The 18,593-nt window shown below is 40.2% G+C and overlaps 1 protein-coding gene across 3 annotated transcripts; it reads left to right on the top strand.

Moving 5' to 3' along the window:
* Positions 1–813: 813 nt before the first annotated feature.
* UPP1 (uridine phosphorylase 1) lies at positions 814–13,679 on the top strand. Of its 3 annotated transcripts, none has more exons than XR_008465112.1 (9): positions 814–942; positions 3,328–3,392; positions 6,261–6,378; positions 6,876–7,034; positions 8,054–8,168; positions 8,861–9,070; positions 10,626–10,772; positions 11,649–11,868; positions 12,248–12,381. XR_008465112.1 is itself a non-coding variant. In XM_054193328.1 (8 exons), exons 2-8 carry the CDS (start codon positions 3,340–3,342, stop codon positions 12,385–12,387), a joined length of 942 nt encoding a protein of 313 aa, XP_054049303.1. In that variant the 5' UTR covers positions 814–942; positions 3,328–3,339; the 3' UTR covers positions 12,388–13,679. The 3 variants fall into 3 exon arrangements, 1 of the variants encoding a protein (XP_054049303.1); XR_008465111.1 differs by having other exon boundaries at positions 11,646–11,868; XM_054193328.1 differs by lacking the exon at positions 11,649–11,868 and having other exon boundaries at positions 12,248–13,679.
* The last annotated feature ends 4,914 nt before the right edge of the window (positions 13,680–18,593 follow it).

The following is an 18,593-nucleotide window of genomic DNA, read 5'->3' as shown; positions in this document are numbered from 1 at the left end:
TTTAAGAGGGATGTTCAAGTCCTTGAATGCATCCAGAGGAGGGCAACAAAGCTGGTGAAAGGGCTGGAAGGAATGTCCTGTGAGGAGTGGACAAGGACTCTGGGTTTGTCTAGTTTGGAGAGACGGAGGCTGAGGGGCGACCTCATTGCTCTCTGCAGCTTCCTCAGGAGGGGACGTGGAGAGGAAGGTGCTGAGCTCTTCTCCCTGGGATCCAGTGACGGGACGGGTGGGAATCGTTCAAAGCTGCTCCAGGGGAGGTTTAGACTGGACATTAGGAAGCATTTCTTTACCAAGAGGTTTGTCACACACTGGAAGAGGCTGCCTAGAGAAGTAGTCGATGCCCCAAACTTGTCAGTGTTTGAGAGGCATTTGGTCAATGCCCTTAACGACACGCTTTAACTTGGTCAGGCGGTTGGACCAGATGGTCACTGTAGGTCCCTTCCAACCAGACTATCCTATTCTTTTCTATTACCAAAAGTCATTGGTGCTCTTTTCTCAAAGTGCTAGTAAAAGAAGTGCGCTTAAAGACGAACTGTATAAGTTTACAAAGACAGATGCAGAGAGCAACGTCCATATAACCTAACCAGACTCCGCAATCCTCAGGGTGCCGACATGTGCTTATATACAGACATATATACGTATATGTGTGTATGTATATATATATGTATATAAAGAAAATTCTGAAACCTCCTCGCCGCGCAGCAGAGCCCCGCCGGAGCGGCAGCAGACCCGCGCCTGCAGCACTCCAGGCCCGTGGCCGCCGCCGACGGCGCGCAGGGAGTTAACGGCGCCCGGTGCGGCGGCGGCCGAGGCCCCGGGGCGGGGCGGGGCGGGGCGGTGCCCGCCTCAGCCGGGAGGCGGCTCGGTCGGGTCGCCCCGCAGCCCGTCCGGTGGCAGCGAGAGGCCATCCTCGGTTCCCAGCGGCGGCCCCCGCAGCTCCAGGTGAGAACCAGCCCCGCCAGCCGCCGCACGGGGGAAGCGGGGGACGGACCCCCGCAACCTCCCCCCCGACCCCCGCATCCCGCGGTGCTCGCTCGGCCGCCGGGCAGGTGGCGGGGGTGCCCGCGGCTCCTCCCGGCAGCGGCACCTCCGCTCGCCGGGAGGCGAAACGCTCGCGGGGGAAAGGGGGGGGTTCCGCGGGGAGCGCCCAGCGTGGGCCCGGGGAGCCGGAGGTGGCGCCGGGTGGGTCCGGGCCGGTGCCGCCGCCGTCTGCGGGGCGAGGAGCGGTCCCCGGGCTCCTTCCTCCGCCGGGTGGGTGGCCTGGGGGCGATGTGCGTGGCGAGTGAGCTCTCGCTGTTCGTGCGGTCTCCAGAGGGAAGCCACAGCGTAAAAAATCAATTTTGCAGCGACTTCGGTTTTTCTAGTGATGGATCAACACCAAACTAGAGATCTTTCCTTAAAGCTGCTGTTAACTAAGGTTTTCCTTTTCAGAAAAGAAAGGGGAAGCGGAGGGGAGAGGAAAAAAAAAAAAAGGGATAATAGTGATAATTGATTCTGCATAATTTTAAAACATCGGTCAGAGGATTTGCACACACGCTAAAGCAGGCCATGCCCTTTCTTGAGCATGTTATTCTTGAACATCAGTGTCAACTCTGGCTGAGGAAGGCTGCTGAAACTTTTGACGTGGCTATCAAAATTTCCATTTGTTTAGCCAGTGTGAGAGTTTTATGGCTTTATATTAATTGGCTGCCTGTCAGCTACTACTACCTGCTTGCCAGAAGGGTCTGCCATGTGAAAACTGCTTTTTGCTTACTCCTGTATTCTGTTCCTGCCAAGGCATCTCCTGTTGGGCGTTGTTGGAGAGGGTATTCCGGACCTTTGGACTGTCAGAACTTTGTTCTTTGGGTTTTTCTTGAAATACGTTGTTACTTAGGGGATCACTGAACCAAGAGCAGTGTTTAAAGCCAGGTGGCTGCTTAGCACACTGAACAGCATCTGAATGAATATCCTCAGTTTGTTTGCAGCCATGTATCATCTACCTACATAAAAATCACTTTGCTGTTTCTTCTTCTTATCTTCTAACTCCTTGTTATTAGGACTCACGGTGCTGTAGTTTTCTTGGGAAAAATTATGCATTTTTCCCCTAATGTACATGGTATAATAGCGATACCGTGTAGTAACTGACTCTAATCATACGACCATAATTGATTTTAAATGCAACTTTTATACTTTACTTCCTTGGGCATAGATTCTAGTAAACGTTTAGTGCATCTAGTACATGTGAAGTTTAGGTCTATTTAATAAAGGTTAATATTTTAAATGAAGAAAACTAACCATCCTTATAAATTTGAAGACATTTCCATTACTCAGTGGCTTTTAGTAGGCAGGCTTCCGGTTTATTTCGTTTGGTTCTTCAGTTCTTTCAAAATCCACATGTTACATAACTCTATTGAAAGACTGATTTCTTTCTATTTCCTTGTAGTGTAGTCCTGGGGTTTTTAAGGATTACAATCCTGTCTCTATTATAATCTGCGTGCTGTCAGGCTATTTGTAAGGGAGGGTAGAGCAAAACTGTGATTCAGTACTTCCTGTAAGGGCATTTTCAGAAAGTACCAACTTTGGCACGTAGCCTTAGTTACTTCTGAAAATAATAACAAATGAATCATTCTATAATTATAATTTCGTCATTGTATCAGCACCAAAGCCTCAGTGATACGTTTGCCGATTTAAGGAGAATGCAGAAAGGAGGATTCTTTTTTTTTTTTTTTATAGGTTAGAGTGATGGATGAGGAAAAAGGATACTAAAGATGGACGATAAACTAGAGTGCTGTGACTTCTCGGAGTCATGTTTGGTTAAGTCTTCCTCACCCTTAGGCTGGGGCAGATAGAAATGCTCTTAAGGTCAGTAGGAAGAGTTTAATGAAGAAGATATTATGAGTAAAATGCTTCCTGGACTCAGGTTTCAGGCATACGACAGTTAGAGATGAGCTTTAGAGACCTTCTGGAGCCAGAGGTGAAAGGGGGGCAAGTTCAGTGGTCACTGTGTCTGTGGGAGGTAGAGAAGAAAGAGGATTGGTTGGTTGGTTAGTTAGTTAGCTATGAGACTTCCCTCTCTCTGGCCCGTGAGATGGGGGTTACCTTAGCAAGGGGTTAGTTTAAGCTTCAGTGGTTTGAAAGTGGTGATGCTCAGCCATAAAAGATTGCAGATGCTCATTTTGCTACGGTTATAAAAGCTGTACTGTGGCTGGATTATTTTGGGGGGGGTTAATATTCATGACATTATCATGTATATAGAAAGTTTCTATCACTGTTAATGATGCTAGCTTTACAGATGGGACTGTTCCGATCCACTTAGATCTAATTTTTCTTTTTTTAAATTAATTCTAGGTATAAGCATACATGGCTCCTGGTGTCTCAAATGAGAAGAAAACTGATGATGAACAGTCTTCAAAGTAAGATTCAGAAATGAATTATCTTGTTGAAGTTTACACTTACCTTCTCCCCAAACTCATTACACGCTCATTTAGTTTAAGATAAAGTTTATGGTACAAATATTGATTGTAATGTCAAGTATCTAGTAGAAGCTGTTTTGACAAATGGAGTCTTTATCTACTTCAGCCACATCAACACAGATGCTGGCTAGCCATTTTCATTTATCACGACAGTGAATTTTTCCAAGCATAGGTTATGTTGTTATTTATTTATTTTTTTTAATCCAGTGAGCTGTTGAAATGTTGACTTTGGTTGGTGCAATATGGCCAGACCTACCTACTTCAAGAGTTTGAACAAATATTTCAATCTGTCTCTCTAATCCTTACTTTCAGCTTATTTTAGTAAAACCGTACATACGTGTTTAGTCCTCAGATACTCATGTTTTGTTTAAAACCCCACAAGTCATCGGTGCTTTACAACAGTGTGAGGGGGAATAAATTAGAGTTCTTAGATTTAGCTTCCTAGAGTTTCAGGCCAAAGATTTTTATCAGGCAAACTTTGCCTCTACTGTAAATCCATGGCATTGGTCCTGTGTACACATAGTAATATGCTTACTTTTATTGCCCATTTTACCCCAGGGTCTAAGTCTGCAATTAGATCTAGATGGGTAGATAACCAGTACAAGTTAGTAACTACCCTAGCTGCAGTGAGGTGGTGGGTTGAAGAGTGTCGCTGGTAGGGTATGAGATGAAAAAGGTGAAATATAGACACTGCTGAGGAAGGAAGCTGTATTTAGGCCAGGCATGAAGACAGTGGTGGTGGCACACACCACATGAATTTCGCTGTACTTTTAATAGAGGCCTTGCCTTTTCACATTTTATTTCCTGGAGAGAAGCTTTTATTGCTGGTATTCTCATAAAGAAGGAAATATTTTTTTTGCTTGCCTAAGAACAAATTGTAAAGTAATTTCAAGTCATATCCTATTTGTATGTAAAAGCCATTCCAATAAACATCAGCACAGCCAGCTACTTGATATGCATTAGTGAGTTACCCATTAAATGTGGGTAGAGAGGCCCACAAAACCGAACAGGAATAATTCAGAGGAGTCAGCCTGAGAATTCTGCTCATGTGAGCCGGCAAACTCCTGGGCCCTCTGCGCCTTCTCTGAAGAGCAGTAAACCTGCTCTTTATTTCTCCCAGAGTCAAACAGGTCTCTTGGAGGGAAGAAGAAAGGCCACCAAAGCCTTTGGTTCTTCCTCAGGCGGGATTTGTACGAAGAGAGGCAAATGGGGCACGTGGGAGATGGAAAGGAATTACTACTGAAGGGGCGAACGAACCACCCGCTTTGTTGGGCTGCTTTTCCAGTTGCTGAAGGTGGTAGTCTGTGGTGGGCAGGGACAAAGAGGGTGGATTGGGATGATACCTCTTTCTTTGGCTGTGCAGTTGCATTGGAGAGAGAATTTCAAGAACAGAAGCAATTGTACTCAGAATATTGGGGTTGTAACTATTTTCTTTGCTTTCCAAAGAACAGTTCAGTGACCTCAGCATGGGCATCTGGGTCACTTTAGGCTTCTTAAGGTAACCAGTACATCCTGCATAGGGTTGGCAGATAAGACATAGGACCTACAGAAAAGCACTGCCCTTTTGGAGAGGCATTAGAAGACAGACAAGATAACCTAAACCATCTAAAATAGCACTAAACGCCTATGTTTAGGCTTCAGAGTTGTTCCTGCAAACTCTTAAAAATGTTTTGCATAGACTCCAGGCAAACTCTTTTGTTTGTCTGCTCTGACAAAGCAGTTTGAATTTGCTGAGATGTGCTGTGACTGCAGTGAGCCTTCATTAAGCTATTAAGTCATCTTCTTGTGTCTGGAAGATATTTGTTGCTTAATTTCCTCTCAGGAATTACTTTGAAGTATTGGCCAGTATTTTGCTTAAGCTTGTGATTATTGACTACCGTTTCCTACCTGTTTCAATTGAACTTAAAACATCAAGCACAGAAGGCAGACATTCTATGAATCATTCAGCTTTCTTAGTTAGTCCACTGCAAAATTTACCATGAGGGTGATCCCACATGCTAAGTAGTTAAGTTTTCCCGCCTTGCCTTGTAGTTTCCTGGTTCTTTAGAAAGATTAATTTATTATTTTTTTTAAGCTGTATCTCTTCCTTACAGGAAGCAACTTAAGAGGAAACAAATTCTTTTGACCTCTTCCTCTCTTTCCCTTTTCCTTGCATTTTTTTTTTCTTTTCTTCAGATTTCCATTTGCTTCTTTCCTCTCCTACTTCAGATCCTCTGTACTGTAGTTACCAGTCTCATGCCATAGACGTTTTTCCTCCTGGCTGGATGACACAGAGTTACCATAAGCCAAATTGCCAGAAATTCCCTTTGGGCCTGTCTATAAAGCCCAAATCTTCCCACCCTTCTTAAGTGGCTCAGAGGGTTACTCAAAACACAGAGGCCAGTTTTGATTTTCAGCTTTGCTGTAGATTGTCTGTGTAGTAAGGTGGTCTATTGAATATTCCCTGGTCCTGCTTCTGTTGTTCTGCTCACTGTAAAGACCCACCCTCGTTCACAGCTTTAATATTGTTTAAGATAAGGGTTGCACTGTTGCAAATTCATCCTACCATCTGGGCTTTTCTTCAGCAATTTCATCCTGTGCAAAGAACGGAATGTTAAATATCATATGTGATTTATTTCGAGATGTAAGGTGGTCACGAAATTTAGGATTTCCTTAAAGCAATGCACGAGGAACCAAAATAATGTAGTGCAGGCATACTTAGGTGTGGCATTTCCCAACTTTTGCTGCTTGACATTGTAAAATTAGCACCTGTTCAATGTAGGCGTTTGTATATACTCTATTTGTTTCACAATGCTTCTGTCCTGGCAGAGAGAATTTTATCCATCTTTGCAACCCTCACCTGGAGAAAATGAAAGAAGACATCCTGTACCATTTTGCTCTTGGGACTGGTACCCATGATTTTCCGGCATTGTTTGGAGATGTAAAGGTAAGATGCTTCACTTCATTCAGCAAGCCTAAGCTTTTCTGCAGAAGGTGGAAGTGTAGCTGTCTTCAAACGAAGAGAAAATGTCAGCATACTGCCAATTGAGGAATGAATGGAAAGGCGAGAAGATTTTATGGGTTCTTGTCGCTTTCAATACCAAGCAAAATTTGGGATAATTGTTTCTGACTGCCTCTCTTCATCCAGTAAAAAGGCAAATGCTGCAGTCTCTATTCAGGAAGAACTCCCTTTTGGGGGGCCTTCAAGCTAATATCTGTCTTTTGCTAGTTTAAACAGGATGAAGGAATTTGAGTGCTATATAGAAGGGTGTCTTTTTTTTTTTCCCATAATTTTTCTTCATGGCTTTTCAGAATGATTATGAGAAGAACCACCTCTGGGAATAGATTTGTGTTAACTGAAGGTGTTTGCATGACCTTTGCATGTTCTTCGATATACCGAATCATGCAGTTGATTTTGTTTTGTTGAATACTGTCCCACCCCAGTTTGTATGTGTTGGAGGAAGTCCTTCGCGGATGAAATCTTTTACCGCCTACATAGCTGAAGAGCTGGGGCTTGCGAGCCCTGGCGGCGACTATCCCAACATCTGTGCGGGAACTGACCGCTACGCAATGTACAAAGTGGGACCTGTGTTGTCAGTCAGTGTAAGTACCTCACCTAATCAGATACGGGGTGCTTTTCGAAGTAGAAAATATCAATGCACACTTCTTTTGAACACCTAATAGACAAAGTCAGGTTTTCAAGTTTTTATTAGCTGTGCTCAAAATAGTGCCGTCAGCTATTTAAGAATTCCTTTTTAGCCCTTTCTGGTATGAGGGCAAATCTCCGAGACCTTTATTCCTTTCTTGTCTCCTTTTTCCTCAGTGTACCACTGAGGTGTTGCAGGAATTGGCCGTATAAATTTTTAGCGCAGACTGACTGTTGCCTCGTCCCTGTTCTGTATCCTGAATAATGGGGAAAGAAGGTCATTCGATGCATGTGGGGTACTGGAAAAAACATCTGTGTCATATCCAGAGCTAAGTATCTGCAGTGGCATTGTCAAATGTGCTAACATAGCTTAAGAGTAGCATTCCATGGGACTTGTGCCGCCAACTCATGTATGCATTTTAAAACCTCATACCTTTAATTTCTAGATATGATTACAAACTTCAATTGCAATTACATAACTGTAGTATAATTCTGCACTCTTGATTTTGAGTTGTAATTATCACATTATCAAGTTAAGGTGGACTCATATTTGCTGAACTTTGTGACTAAACCACAATGTCTGAGTTTTGAAAAAAAATTAGCTTAAGTATTCACTGGCACTTCAGGTTAGTAAAAAAAATCAGGGTGGGGTTTTTCTTGTGTTTGAGACGGGCTCTGTGATGAAGTACATGTGTCAACTACTAGCAAAGGACACTGCTTATACTGTTGAGAATGTACATATTTTATAATTCATGATTTTTAGAAATACTGTACTTCATCCGTAGTCCACCAAAGTCAGTGGGAGTCTTTCTGTTTACTTGCAGTAGCCTTTCAGCAGGCCCATGGGTTAGGGTTTTTGTGGGAGTGAGTTAAGTGGCATTTGGAAAAAAAAGGAGATATTGTCCAGCTCCTTCTTCCTTACATATTTTGCTTTTTCTATATGAATGTTGAATATGAATTTCTGCTTTCATTTCAGCACGGTATGGGCATTCCTTCTATTTCAATCATGTTACATGAGCTGATCAAACTGTTGCATCATGCCAAGTGTTCCAACATAACCATTATTCGCATTGGCACCTCTGGTGGAATAGGTATTTCCCCTCTTGATTTCTTTTTTTTTTTTTTCTTCAAAGCAAAGCATCTTTGTGAGGATATTAGGAAAATTTTTTCAGTGAAGGGGTTGTTAAGCATTGGAAGAGGCTGCCCAGGGAAGTGGTTGAGTCGCCATCCCTGGAGGTATCAAAAAGAGGTGTAGATGTGGTGCTGAGGGACGTGGTTTCATGGTAACTTGGCAGTGTTAGGTTAACAGTTGGACTGGATGATCTTAAAGGTCTCTTCCAACCATAACAGTTCTATGACTCCATGAGAGTAAAGCGTCTCTCTACAAGTAAGTGATGGTCAAAACAGTTTTGCACAGGAGAGGAATCATTTTGCTTCCATAATTTTGAAAGAAAAGGGACTATATGCCTCTCTGGATAGAGAAAATGCACTTAGGAGATCTGACAAAGTGAAGGACATTCCTGTCCTGTATGAGAAGTATGAAGTGAGAAAGAATATGTAGTGAAAAAGTAAAAATTTAATTCTTTCAAAAATTATTTGTAATACCAAACTGAAGCAGCTGGGCATGCACAAAAAGCTTTCTTGGTGAAATCAGGGGCAAAACTGCCACCTTTAAAGGAAGCAGGATTTGGTCAAGATGTATGTTTTATGTGTGTGGAAACAAAGCATTAACCACTTTGTGAAGCTATATTTATTTATTTATTTATTTCCCCCCCCGCTACAGGTCTGGAGCCAGGCTCAGTGGTTATAACTAGGCAGTCTGTAGACGCCACCTTCAAACCTCAGTTTGAGCAGGTTATTCTGGGGAAGACTGTAATTCGCAGTACAAACCTGGATGAACAGCTAGCTCGGGAACTGATGCAGTGCAGTAAAGAAATCAATCAATTCAATACAGTCATTGGAAACACTATGTGCACTTTGGATTTCTACGAAGGTAAGGCTGGCGACAGACCAACAGAAGTATATTGGTAAGCAGCAACAGATAAATATTGAATAATATTTTAACATTAAGGGTCGTACAGTTCACTGAACAGAACACAATCCCTACTTTGAGTTGTCTTGTCAACCATAACGAACCTGTCTTTCATATATGTAAAATCAAGTATTGTGTTTAGCAGTTTGCTGTATTGAACTTCTAATTTTGTGGAGGTTTATTTCCCCCCAGCTCTAATAGATCCTCTGAAATACATATAGTCTGCTGTACGCTTTTCACATACTCGTCAGTTAGGTATGTTTGTCACAAAATTTCTGTGATTTACTGAGGCATCTTAGAGGATTAGAGTGAGAATTATTTATGGCTGTTTTGGTTTGGGGTTTTTTTGTTTTTTGTTTTTTTTTTTTTTTTTTTTCCCACTGATTAAGTATCTTAATTAAAGCTTTCTAAAAGATGCGTTGGAACTTGTTTCCTGTGCACATTTTGAGCAAAGCAGTGATCAGACAACTGAAGACAATATTTTGCTGAGTTGTGTCAGTGCTGCTCCATAGGAGAAGCAAACCTCCAAGACTTACTTTGGATAAACATATAGACATTCAGGTGCTTTTCTGATCTCCCGTCTATTCACAAGTGTCTTTCAAATCTTGCGAGAACAGAGTGGGGGTGGCACCTGATACTACCTTCTCTGGCTGTTACTGGGTAGGTGGCAAAGGGTGCAATGCACAGCGGAACACGTGGTCTTCATAACAGTGCTCAAGCTTGCTCAGAAGCAGACACTGGTAGTTTGTGTATCTCCTCAGACACCAATCAGAGGTGCAAGTGACATTAAAAAAAAAAAGTATCAGGAATGTTTTCAACTCGTACAGCAAAAACTGAAAACAGGCCCAAGGGCATTAGTTTAGGAGTATGTCTCCTGAAAACAAAGAAGATACTGAGTAAAACACTGTGTAATTCGACTTTACTGTACACAACCTGATGCTGTTTTATCTGTAGGTGTTATTATTGAATAATTTGAATAAGCTAATTTTCTCCCAAAATTGTAATAGTATTACCTAGTTAGCTTAAGAGACTCTTCATCTCTTACCTTAGAGAGTCTTTAAGTAATAAAATGTTCATCCTTTTAAGGTAGCATCAGGAAAGCATTTTCAAGCCTGGCAGTTTTTCTAGACAGTGATTAAACATAAAAATTGCAGCACTTCCATACAGCTTATATGAAGTTGCTGAAAGTTATGCAGTTATACATTTGCTGAATTTTGACGCGTGCCGCACATGTGAGGAAACTACTGCTTACGTTTGTCCATTTATGAATTTGCGAATTTTAGCTGGAGGAGACCAAATAAACTACCATCGTTCACATTATAAAAAATACCAGTAAAATGTAGAAACTCTAGCAATAGCTAAGAATCACTTTGTCCTGATGGTTCCGTGTGAAAATACGGAGTAGTAGTAAAAGCTGGACACTGTATAGGGGAAACTGCAATAACTGGGTGTTTTAGAAATTGAATTTGTTCTGTGACTTCATTACTCTGAAAATTTCTACAAAATGACTTTGCAGGACAGGGCAGGTTGGATGGTGCAATCTGCTTATATAATGAAGAGGAGAAACTGCAATATTTGAAGGAAGCTTATGATTCTGGTGTCAGAAACATAGAGATGGAGTCTTCCGTATTTGCTGCAATGTGTAATCTCAGCGGTGTCAAAGGTAAACTAACTTAAAGACACTTCATTCAAGCTGTAGGAAGTTTTCTGCATTGTAGGGGGTTTGTGGTAAAAACCATGAATGAGGTGTTAACATACCTTCTGCACATAAAAAACCCAGTTCTGGTTATAATTTTGTTGCTATGATTGGCTGATTTGGGTCATATGTATTCACAACTTATGCAAACTTCCTCACATAGCTCTTACACAGCTTAGTTCTGTCATTTGCTATTCCAGCCCATGGCAAGCACGTAAATCATTAAGTACCTAATTACCCTATAGCATTAATTCATTTTCTTCAGTTAGTTTTTGAAGTTTACAGGAAGTAAGTGGTTAATTTAAGCAATCAGGTGATTCTCATATACATAAAACTATAATCACTTTCTATACTTTCATATCAAGTGGAAAATACGGGTATTTTGTGTAGACTTATGGCTTTAATTCTCAAACAGTTGAAGGTTTTTAGTAGCATCATGAAGCATCATTCCTAATTGTAAAACAAGTTTTTAATTTTTTTACATAAGCTAACTAATTTTCAGTAAAGATTAGGAAAAAAAGTGATTGCAAAGAATATAATACAGTGCCTTTCTACTTTCTATGTTAACTATAGTCTCTCATTTTCCTTGGCAAGGAATTTGCCAATTTAAAACACTGATGTTTCTCAAACTTCCTTAAACTCAAGGAGGACAAAATGGAGAAAAATAAGGAAAAAGGCCAACAGTTATATCAAAAATCCTCATTTCTTACTGGCTTGAGGGTGATTAAAAACCCAGTGCATTGTATCACTGAGCCATTGGGCGTCCTGGCCCTTCTTGCCGTCTGTACTTTGTAGGTCTGCAATGTGTATTACTGCTTGTGCTCTGCAAATTGTCACTAGCAGAAACTCCGGATGCAGAAGAGTCATGGTAGAGCCCAGCTGGATTGAAAGGAGGGATTTTACCTTTGGGGCTCTGATTACCAAAGGGCAGCAGATGAGCCTGAGATGATCCATGAGATCCTCCTACACTTGCAGTGCTCCCCATCCTTGAGCGTCACAGCGACTCGTCTGCTGGTTCCCGAGGGATGGCATCTACAGCACAGGGATTTGAGTTGGGCATAAGGTAGATAGCAGAGGGCTGTAACTGCATCTTCTAGAACAGCGTCTCTGATCACTTCCTACCAGTCAAGACCTGGGCACTTGTGAAATATAATTCCTATACAGAAAAACATAAGAATCATGATATAACAAGTATCTGCAGCTCCCTGAGAGCTCTTGCTTTATTAATGTAGTGATCTGTCATCTCACACTATTTGTAACTCTTTTTATATCATCTACAGCATGCTAGTCCCCTAGCATCTTACGGTACTGTGCACCAGGTTTTGGGGGTTTGTTTTCTCTCATATTTCTAATCTTCTAGCTGTTCGTTCAAATGTTTATGCTCTTGAACTGTAGAAGTGCCAGAATGTCATTTCTAACTAATGCTGCCTTTTAATTTCCAGGTGCTGTAGTGTGTGTCACTCTTCTGAATCGGCTTGAAGGGGATCAGATTAGTAGCTCACACGACGTACTCGTGGAGTATCAGCAGAGACCACAGAAGTTAGTGGGATATTTCATTAAGAAAAGTCTTGGGAAAGTATGAAGTATCCATCTTTGTTTTACAGAAGCAGAAGGCTTTCGCACAGCTGAAGTCATGGTCATGAGTTCTGTGCATTAAAGGTCTTTTGCCTCAAAATAGCTTAGAGCATTCTGTGTCCCTGCGGAAGTTAATCATTTATATCACTGTGCTTTGGGCACTGAATGTGGTGAGTGGACTTCAGTTAAGTTTTGCTTAGTTATGCGTTGCTGGATTTAAAACTTACTTTTCTGTGAATTGGAAAGTGGATCTGTTGTAAAGGACAAGCCTGCTATAATGTATGAAAAAGCTTTATTTACCCCTGCTGTAAAAGAAAAAGTAGGAAGAAAATCAAACTTTATTGCCAAGTACTTGCAAACCACCAAATTAAAATTAATTTAAAAATGCTAATCCCTTTCTTGTTATTATAAAAAAGTATATAAATTATAATTGTCTTGGTTGCTTCACTTGTAAAGAAAACTTAAAGTGAATGCAGTTTATTTTTTGCAAACTTTGACAAATAAACAATACTATTTTCATATATTAAAATTTCATGAAATTGCAAAGTGTGGGACTGAATTTTCTCAACATTAAGGACTTGACTTTGAGCTCTTGAATATCTATACTTCCTGAATATTGATCCAACAAGGTTCATTCATATCCTGTTTTAACTACATGATTGAATCAATACCCAGGAAACATTTATGCATTAAATAATTTTGCATTGAATAACTCAAAATCTTTTGGTGAATCAAGGCTCCTGCTTACTGAAGAGAAACCAAAGCCATTCAGAAGATGCACAGTATGTTCACAGGGCTGCGTTACGGTAGTTCATTTTTTCCCTTTTCCTTTGTTTCTTTTTAAATTGGTTTTCAGCTCCATGTCTTCAGGACATAGCACTCGGTGTTGCATGGTTCCCAGTTCTTCTGAAGAACCAGAGAATACCTATCCACTATATGTGCCATCAAAAACATTTCAGCAGTTTTTCTGCTACCATTGCTATCACTGCTACCATAGTGTTTTTTTTTCTTTTTTCAGGCATACTCATTGCTGCTTTGCTGCTGGGGTTAGAATATAATTATGTGGTCAGCTAAAGAAAAATGCATTTATCTCTTTCTGCTGCAGTGGAAAAAGAGGAGTCGCAGGCAGAAGAGTCTGACTAAACTCTCAGAACAGCTGTCACTGAGATTTTCTTTTCAAGGATTATAGTCTGCAACACTCTGTTAAAAGCACGAGAGTTAGTTCTAAGAGGGAGTGATGCAGCAGTAGACACATTCACCAATAAGTGACAGAAATGGGAAGCGATGTGATGAGAACATTAAAAAAGGAAGGGATGACTCTTGTGAATAAGAAGTTGCCAGTGAGGATTAATCTCCTTAGATCTGATGAATTTTCGACTGGGGAGCATAGTGGGGATGCATAATGGAAAAGATACAAGTATTGTTTGTTTAAAAAAATCCATGGTTTAAATACGTTTAATTTACTAATTTAGTCTTCCTTTAATTTTAAAAACACATTTTCTCATTTTGTGCTTGGGCTATACAGTGAATGTAAGTTTTCAAAAAAAGCCTTTTTTTTCACCAAACATGTGGGAATGGCTCCACATTTTGTTTGAACTGTTCCTTTCTTATTAAAAAAAAAAATAAAAAAATTACAAAAAGCTGTGCTTAACTATGCCTAGTGCTTGCCTGGGCATTGCATGAAGCCCTGTGACTTCTGGGAATTGTGCAACAAAGCACATCCTTGCTCTGCAACCTCCTGCTCTCAGAACAGTAGCAAGGAAATAAAAAGGAGATGACTTAAGACGCAATGCGCTGCACTCTAGGCTGAAAAAAAGTTTATACCGAATTGACCAGGATGGGTTTGGAGGAGGCAGTTTGCTGTTGTAAAAGAAATACTTACTATGAATTACCTAAAGAGGAGAAGAAATGTTTTATCAAGAAAACAAAAGAAACACCTAGTGTGGCTGTGTGAAGTTTTGTGAAAGCGTATTACTGCAGTTATCCCTGAGGTGTAAATCTGAGATGGTGTGATTTCTCTTTTCAAAGGAAGGGCAGCAAGAATCTGGCAACTGATTAAAAAGTTCCGTAATAGAAATTACCCAGCTTTTGTATTAACAGTCATATAAAGTAGGCACTTGTATTTTGATAACTAATACGAAAGCTCTTACGTGCTATGTGCCAAAATATAACTAGCATTGTGGCCTGGCTGAGTTGGAGCTCGGGTTCAAGCATTCATGGAGTGATGCAACTATTCTATTAAATAGTCATACTCGAGATACACAATACACAAAACCCTAGCAGAAACCCCTGGAAGTCTTTAGCCACTCACTTTTTGTAAATGCGTCCTTTCCCCTTCCCGCTGTTCCTTAAGACATTGTATTTTCCTTTCTGCTAAAATGCTCTCTTCCGTGCATCCGAATAGATGGAGTAAAGGGATGTATAACAACTAGAATTCAAAGGAGAGGAAGTATCCTGCCCTTTTCCACTGGTCACCATCCTGTAATGCTGTATTCCTAATGCAAGAGGGTGCTCTATAGACACTTCTTACGTGCAATAAAATACTTTTATTAGCTTCAGAGGAAACTTGCCAGAATGTTACCCTGATAAGAACAATTGTATTTTCCCTTGTGACTGCAAGTGGACAGGGAGATAAAGAAATGACTCAGCTGTGTGCATCCGGCAGCGAAGTTACCTTCCTGGAGATTTTACAAAAACGTCCATGAAGAATTATAAAATTTTTAACAGGCTTTTATACACAAATCAGTTCTTTAATATTAGCCATTCTCCTTATTTCTGTATCATATAGAAAAGCAGCATGTGTAGGCTGCAGAACATGAATCAAGAGTTGGAGTGGTGATATTTTTAGAAGTATGTAAGATATTAAGTATATGTTTGATATTACATAGTGCAGTATCTCCTGGGAGATCTACAAATCCTGCAAACCCTGGAAACCTCAATTTCAAATCAAAGACCGACTTTTGTTCTCTGTGCCACGCTGCACCTAGCAATACACTACAGAATCAGTTTACTCCAGAGATCAGAAAGGATAAAAGCAAAGAAGGAAGGTAGAAGATACTAATAGGATGGAAGTTTGAAGGGAGAAAATGGCATTTTCTAGCAATGGTTTGTTCTATGATTCATGGCGTTCTTCTGGCCTGTTCCTACATTTCTGTTAAAGAAATGGTTGAGACCACAATAGCAATAGGTTAGGACGCATTTGTTTCACGTTTGCAAGAGACTGAGAATGTGCAGAACTTGATTAGTGACCTGAAGGAGTGGATTTTTATTTTTGGTGTCCTAATATACTTCAAAGAAGGATTTTCTTTAATGGGAGGTATGAGAAATCCTGAAAAGGAACATTTTGGAATCACCTATTGCCAGAAGTGCTTAGAGTATAAATGTTTTGATCCATCATTTAAAATCCAAGCAAATAATTCAGTAATTCCAGTATTCCTTGAAATTATATACATATAATATGCTATATTTTTTTTAACATTATTCCCAAGTCCTTACAAAGGATTTTCGATGCATTATGTAACCGAAATGGATTTTCTTCTCAAGTCTGGATCTCAATATTTTTCTAAATATAATGTTTATACAGTTGTATCAGAGATGTGTTTCGTCTCCATGGTCAAGACAGGTGCAAGAGACAAAGGTGTGAATGTTTTTAGATTTGCCCATCAGCAGTCAGTTATGTTCTGAACGCAGTGCTCAGTACCGCGAGCAGCAAACTGAGCTTTGGGGATTGGGTCTGCATGCAAGAACCGAATACAAAAAAGCATGGTGCTGTGATTTGATGGCATTATTACAGTTTGCTACAAGATGTTGAGGTTTACTTTCCCTGAAAGTTTCTCAGATTTTGAGTTGGAGTGACTTAAATACATGCTTTCTCTTTCTAGAATAATTACCATTTAATATTATACTCCATAGTATGAATCAGATTGCAGTTAATAAAGTCTTCTGCCTGAAGAGAAAGGAGGTCACTGAACAGAGCAACATTAAATCTGAAACTCTATGGTGCAATAATAGAAGAAAGAGTAATGCTGACAGGGGCAATGGTTTTGCTCAGGCTACAAACAAAATGCAGCAGCAGAAAAAGACAGACAGAGCCGGTTTTACACGACACAGAAACCTGATTCCAGATGCTTCTTGTCGGCGCTGAGCTTGTAACTGCAAGAAAATTTTCAGTTTACTCTCAGTCTGCCATATCACAAGAATAAAATTCCTAGAGCTGCCCAGAAGCTCCAACAAACCACTGTCTTCCTTGTGAAATTAGGTCTGGGTTTTTTTGTTTAATGTGTAGCTTCATTTTAATCACCCTATTATTTGACCTTGCCCACAACTAACATTTTTCGTCTTATCCTAACTTTGCACACAGGAAGTGTCTCCCAGGAAAGATGCTACTAATTGATGTCATCCTGCAGGCGCTTTGTCTGCAAAACAGGTCAGTGCCGTATAAATATTTACAAGTAGTACTCCTAATAATGTTAAAAGGAAAGCCTTGGGATCACACAGTAAACCTTGTGAAAGAAGTTGTGGGTGGCGGTAGGAAAGTATGCTAGTTTACCAGATTCCCAGCTATATTCTCACATGATTCGACTGTCTGCCAAAAAGTGGTTTTGTCTCCTGGGCTTTAACATATTTAACATATAAAACTATGTTTCTTTGAATGTGCTTGCCAACCTACTCTAATTAGCCTATATTAAAGCTGTAGGCTAGACGTGACGTGTTGATGGTATCATATTATAAAGCAGTCAAGTTTTAAAACCAGAGATGGATGCTGAAAGAAGGTTCTCTGCCTTTTCTGCCCCGGTGGGTTTGGATATCTTGCATATTATAAGAGTAAACTTTTAAGTTAAAACTGAGACAAAGCCTGCTAAAGCTAAGCAGAAGCAGAAAAGGGCAAGTCACTATCTCTCTTGGAGACGCAATTCTGAGCATACTTTTTTTCCATTCCAGAAGGAATGAGTGGAGCACATGATGAAATATAAGACCACCTAATTTGCCCTGAAATATTCAACATGTTGCTGCTGACTACAGCCACCCTCTTAAGGCACCTTGAAAGCATATAATTTATTTAGCCTACCAGCAATTGTGCTGCGTTTGAACCTTTTCAAGCAATTTGTACATGCAACTCCTAAACAAAGTTGCTATTTTAGACAGGTACTTGCACAGGACACCGCTTGACACGGTACTGATGAAACCTAAGTCACACTAAAGAGCTTTCAGGATGGCAGCAATATAGCTGATGCGTCTTTCCAAAAATATTTAGAACTGATTTGCTTTTCTTGCCCGTGAGCTTAATTTTTAATATTATTGTCTCTTTTGTGCCAAGGGTTTGTTGTGGAGGGTGGTGGGTGGTAGATTGATTTCATATTTCTCATATTTCTCCAACATTGCAAATAATACAATCAATCAGGCTTATACATCCTGTTCCTTCTAAAATTACTTTTAGAAGTAATTTCCCAGAGTACCACTGTGGGGATTGTTCTTGGTTAAATGTTTATGGGGTATCTTTTACTTTCATAAAATTTTGTTCTGTAAAAACCAGCTCTACTACTGGAGAACACCATAGTAGGCAAGAATGAATTTCTTTAGGAAAGGACAATGATGTATGAGGGCAAATTAAGTTAACAGAACTCTCTGGTGAAAGGTGTTTATCCATTGAGTGTCTTATATAGTAGAATGAGGAGTCAGTAGTTCATTAGTACTAAATACTAATTGCATACAAAATAGTTGTTTCCTGTATCCATGAGAAGTTGTTTAGCATTAAAAAATAGAATGCAACTTTTAGGAGTATGTAATTATATAGAGCATAATGAATTACGCACATCACACGCTTGGATGAGCAGAGATTTTGCAGAACTACTTGTTCAAACTAATTTGGCAAGTGGTTCGTGTGAGCTGTTTTAGCTTACGTACCAGTCAGGAACTGCCTTCTGTATCAGCTGCTTTAAGAAATAACTGCTTGTAATTCATTATGCTGAATGATTAATTTATAATTTCCTACAAATCACACACTATAGATTCTGCTCTCCAGTTTTTAAAAATGGCTGTGTGAATCCATACATATATTACAATATTCAATTATTGACAAATATTTGTTTAAACATGCATACTTTGTGCACAGAATTTTCGTCTTGGCTATCTCAGAGTTTCACCTTTGGTCCTGGTGAATAAAATTACTGTTACATACTCTGAAATAGCAGGAATTTTAGCATTGCTTGACTG

Source organism: Rissa tridactyla, chromosome 2, assembly GCF_028500815.1.
Source record: "Rissa tridactyla isolate bRisTri1 chromosome 2, bRisTri1.patW.cur.20221130, whole genome shotgun sequence".
NCBI classification, from domain to species: domain Eukaryota; kingdom Metazoa; phylum Chordata; class Aves; order Charadriiformes; family Laridae; genus Rissa; species Rissa tridactyla.
Note: the sequence above shows the minus strand (reverse complement) of the source record. Positions and strands in the feature narration are given on the sequence as shown.

Coding starts and splice junctions, on each gene's coding strand:
- UPP1 (XM_054193328.1), top strand. CDS start 3,340: ATGGCTCCTGGTGTCTCAAATGAGAAGAAAACTGATGATGAACAGTCT. Junction 6,379..6,875: donor CATTGTTTGGAGATGTAAAG/GTAAGATGCTTC, acceptor GTCCCACCCCAG/TTTGTATGTGTTGGAGGAAG. Junction 8,169..8,860: donor TGGCACCTCTGGTGGAATAG/GTATTTCCCCTC, acceptor CCCCCGCTACAG/GTCTGGAGCCAGGCTCAGTG.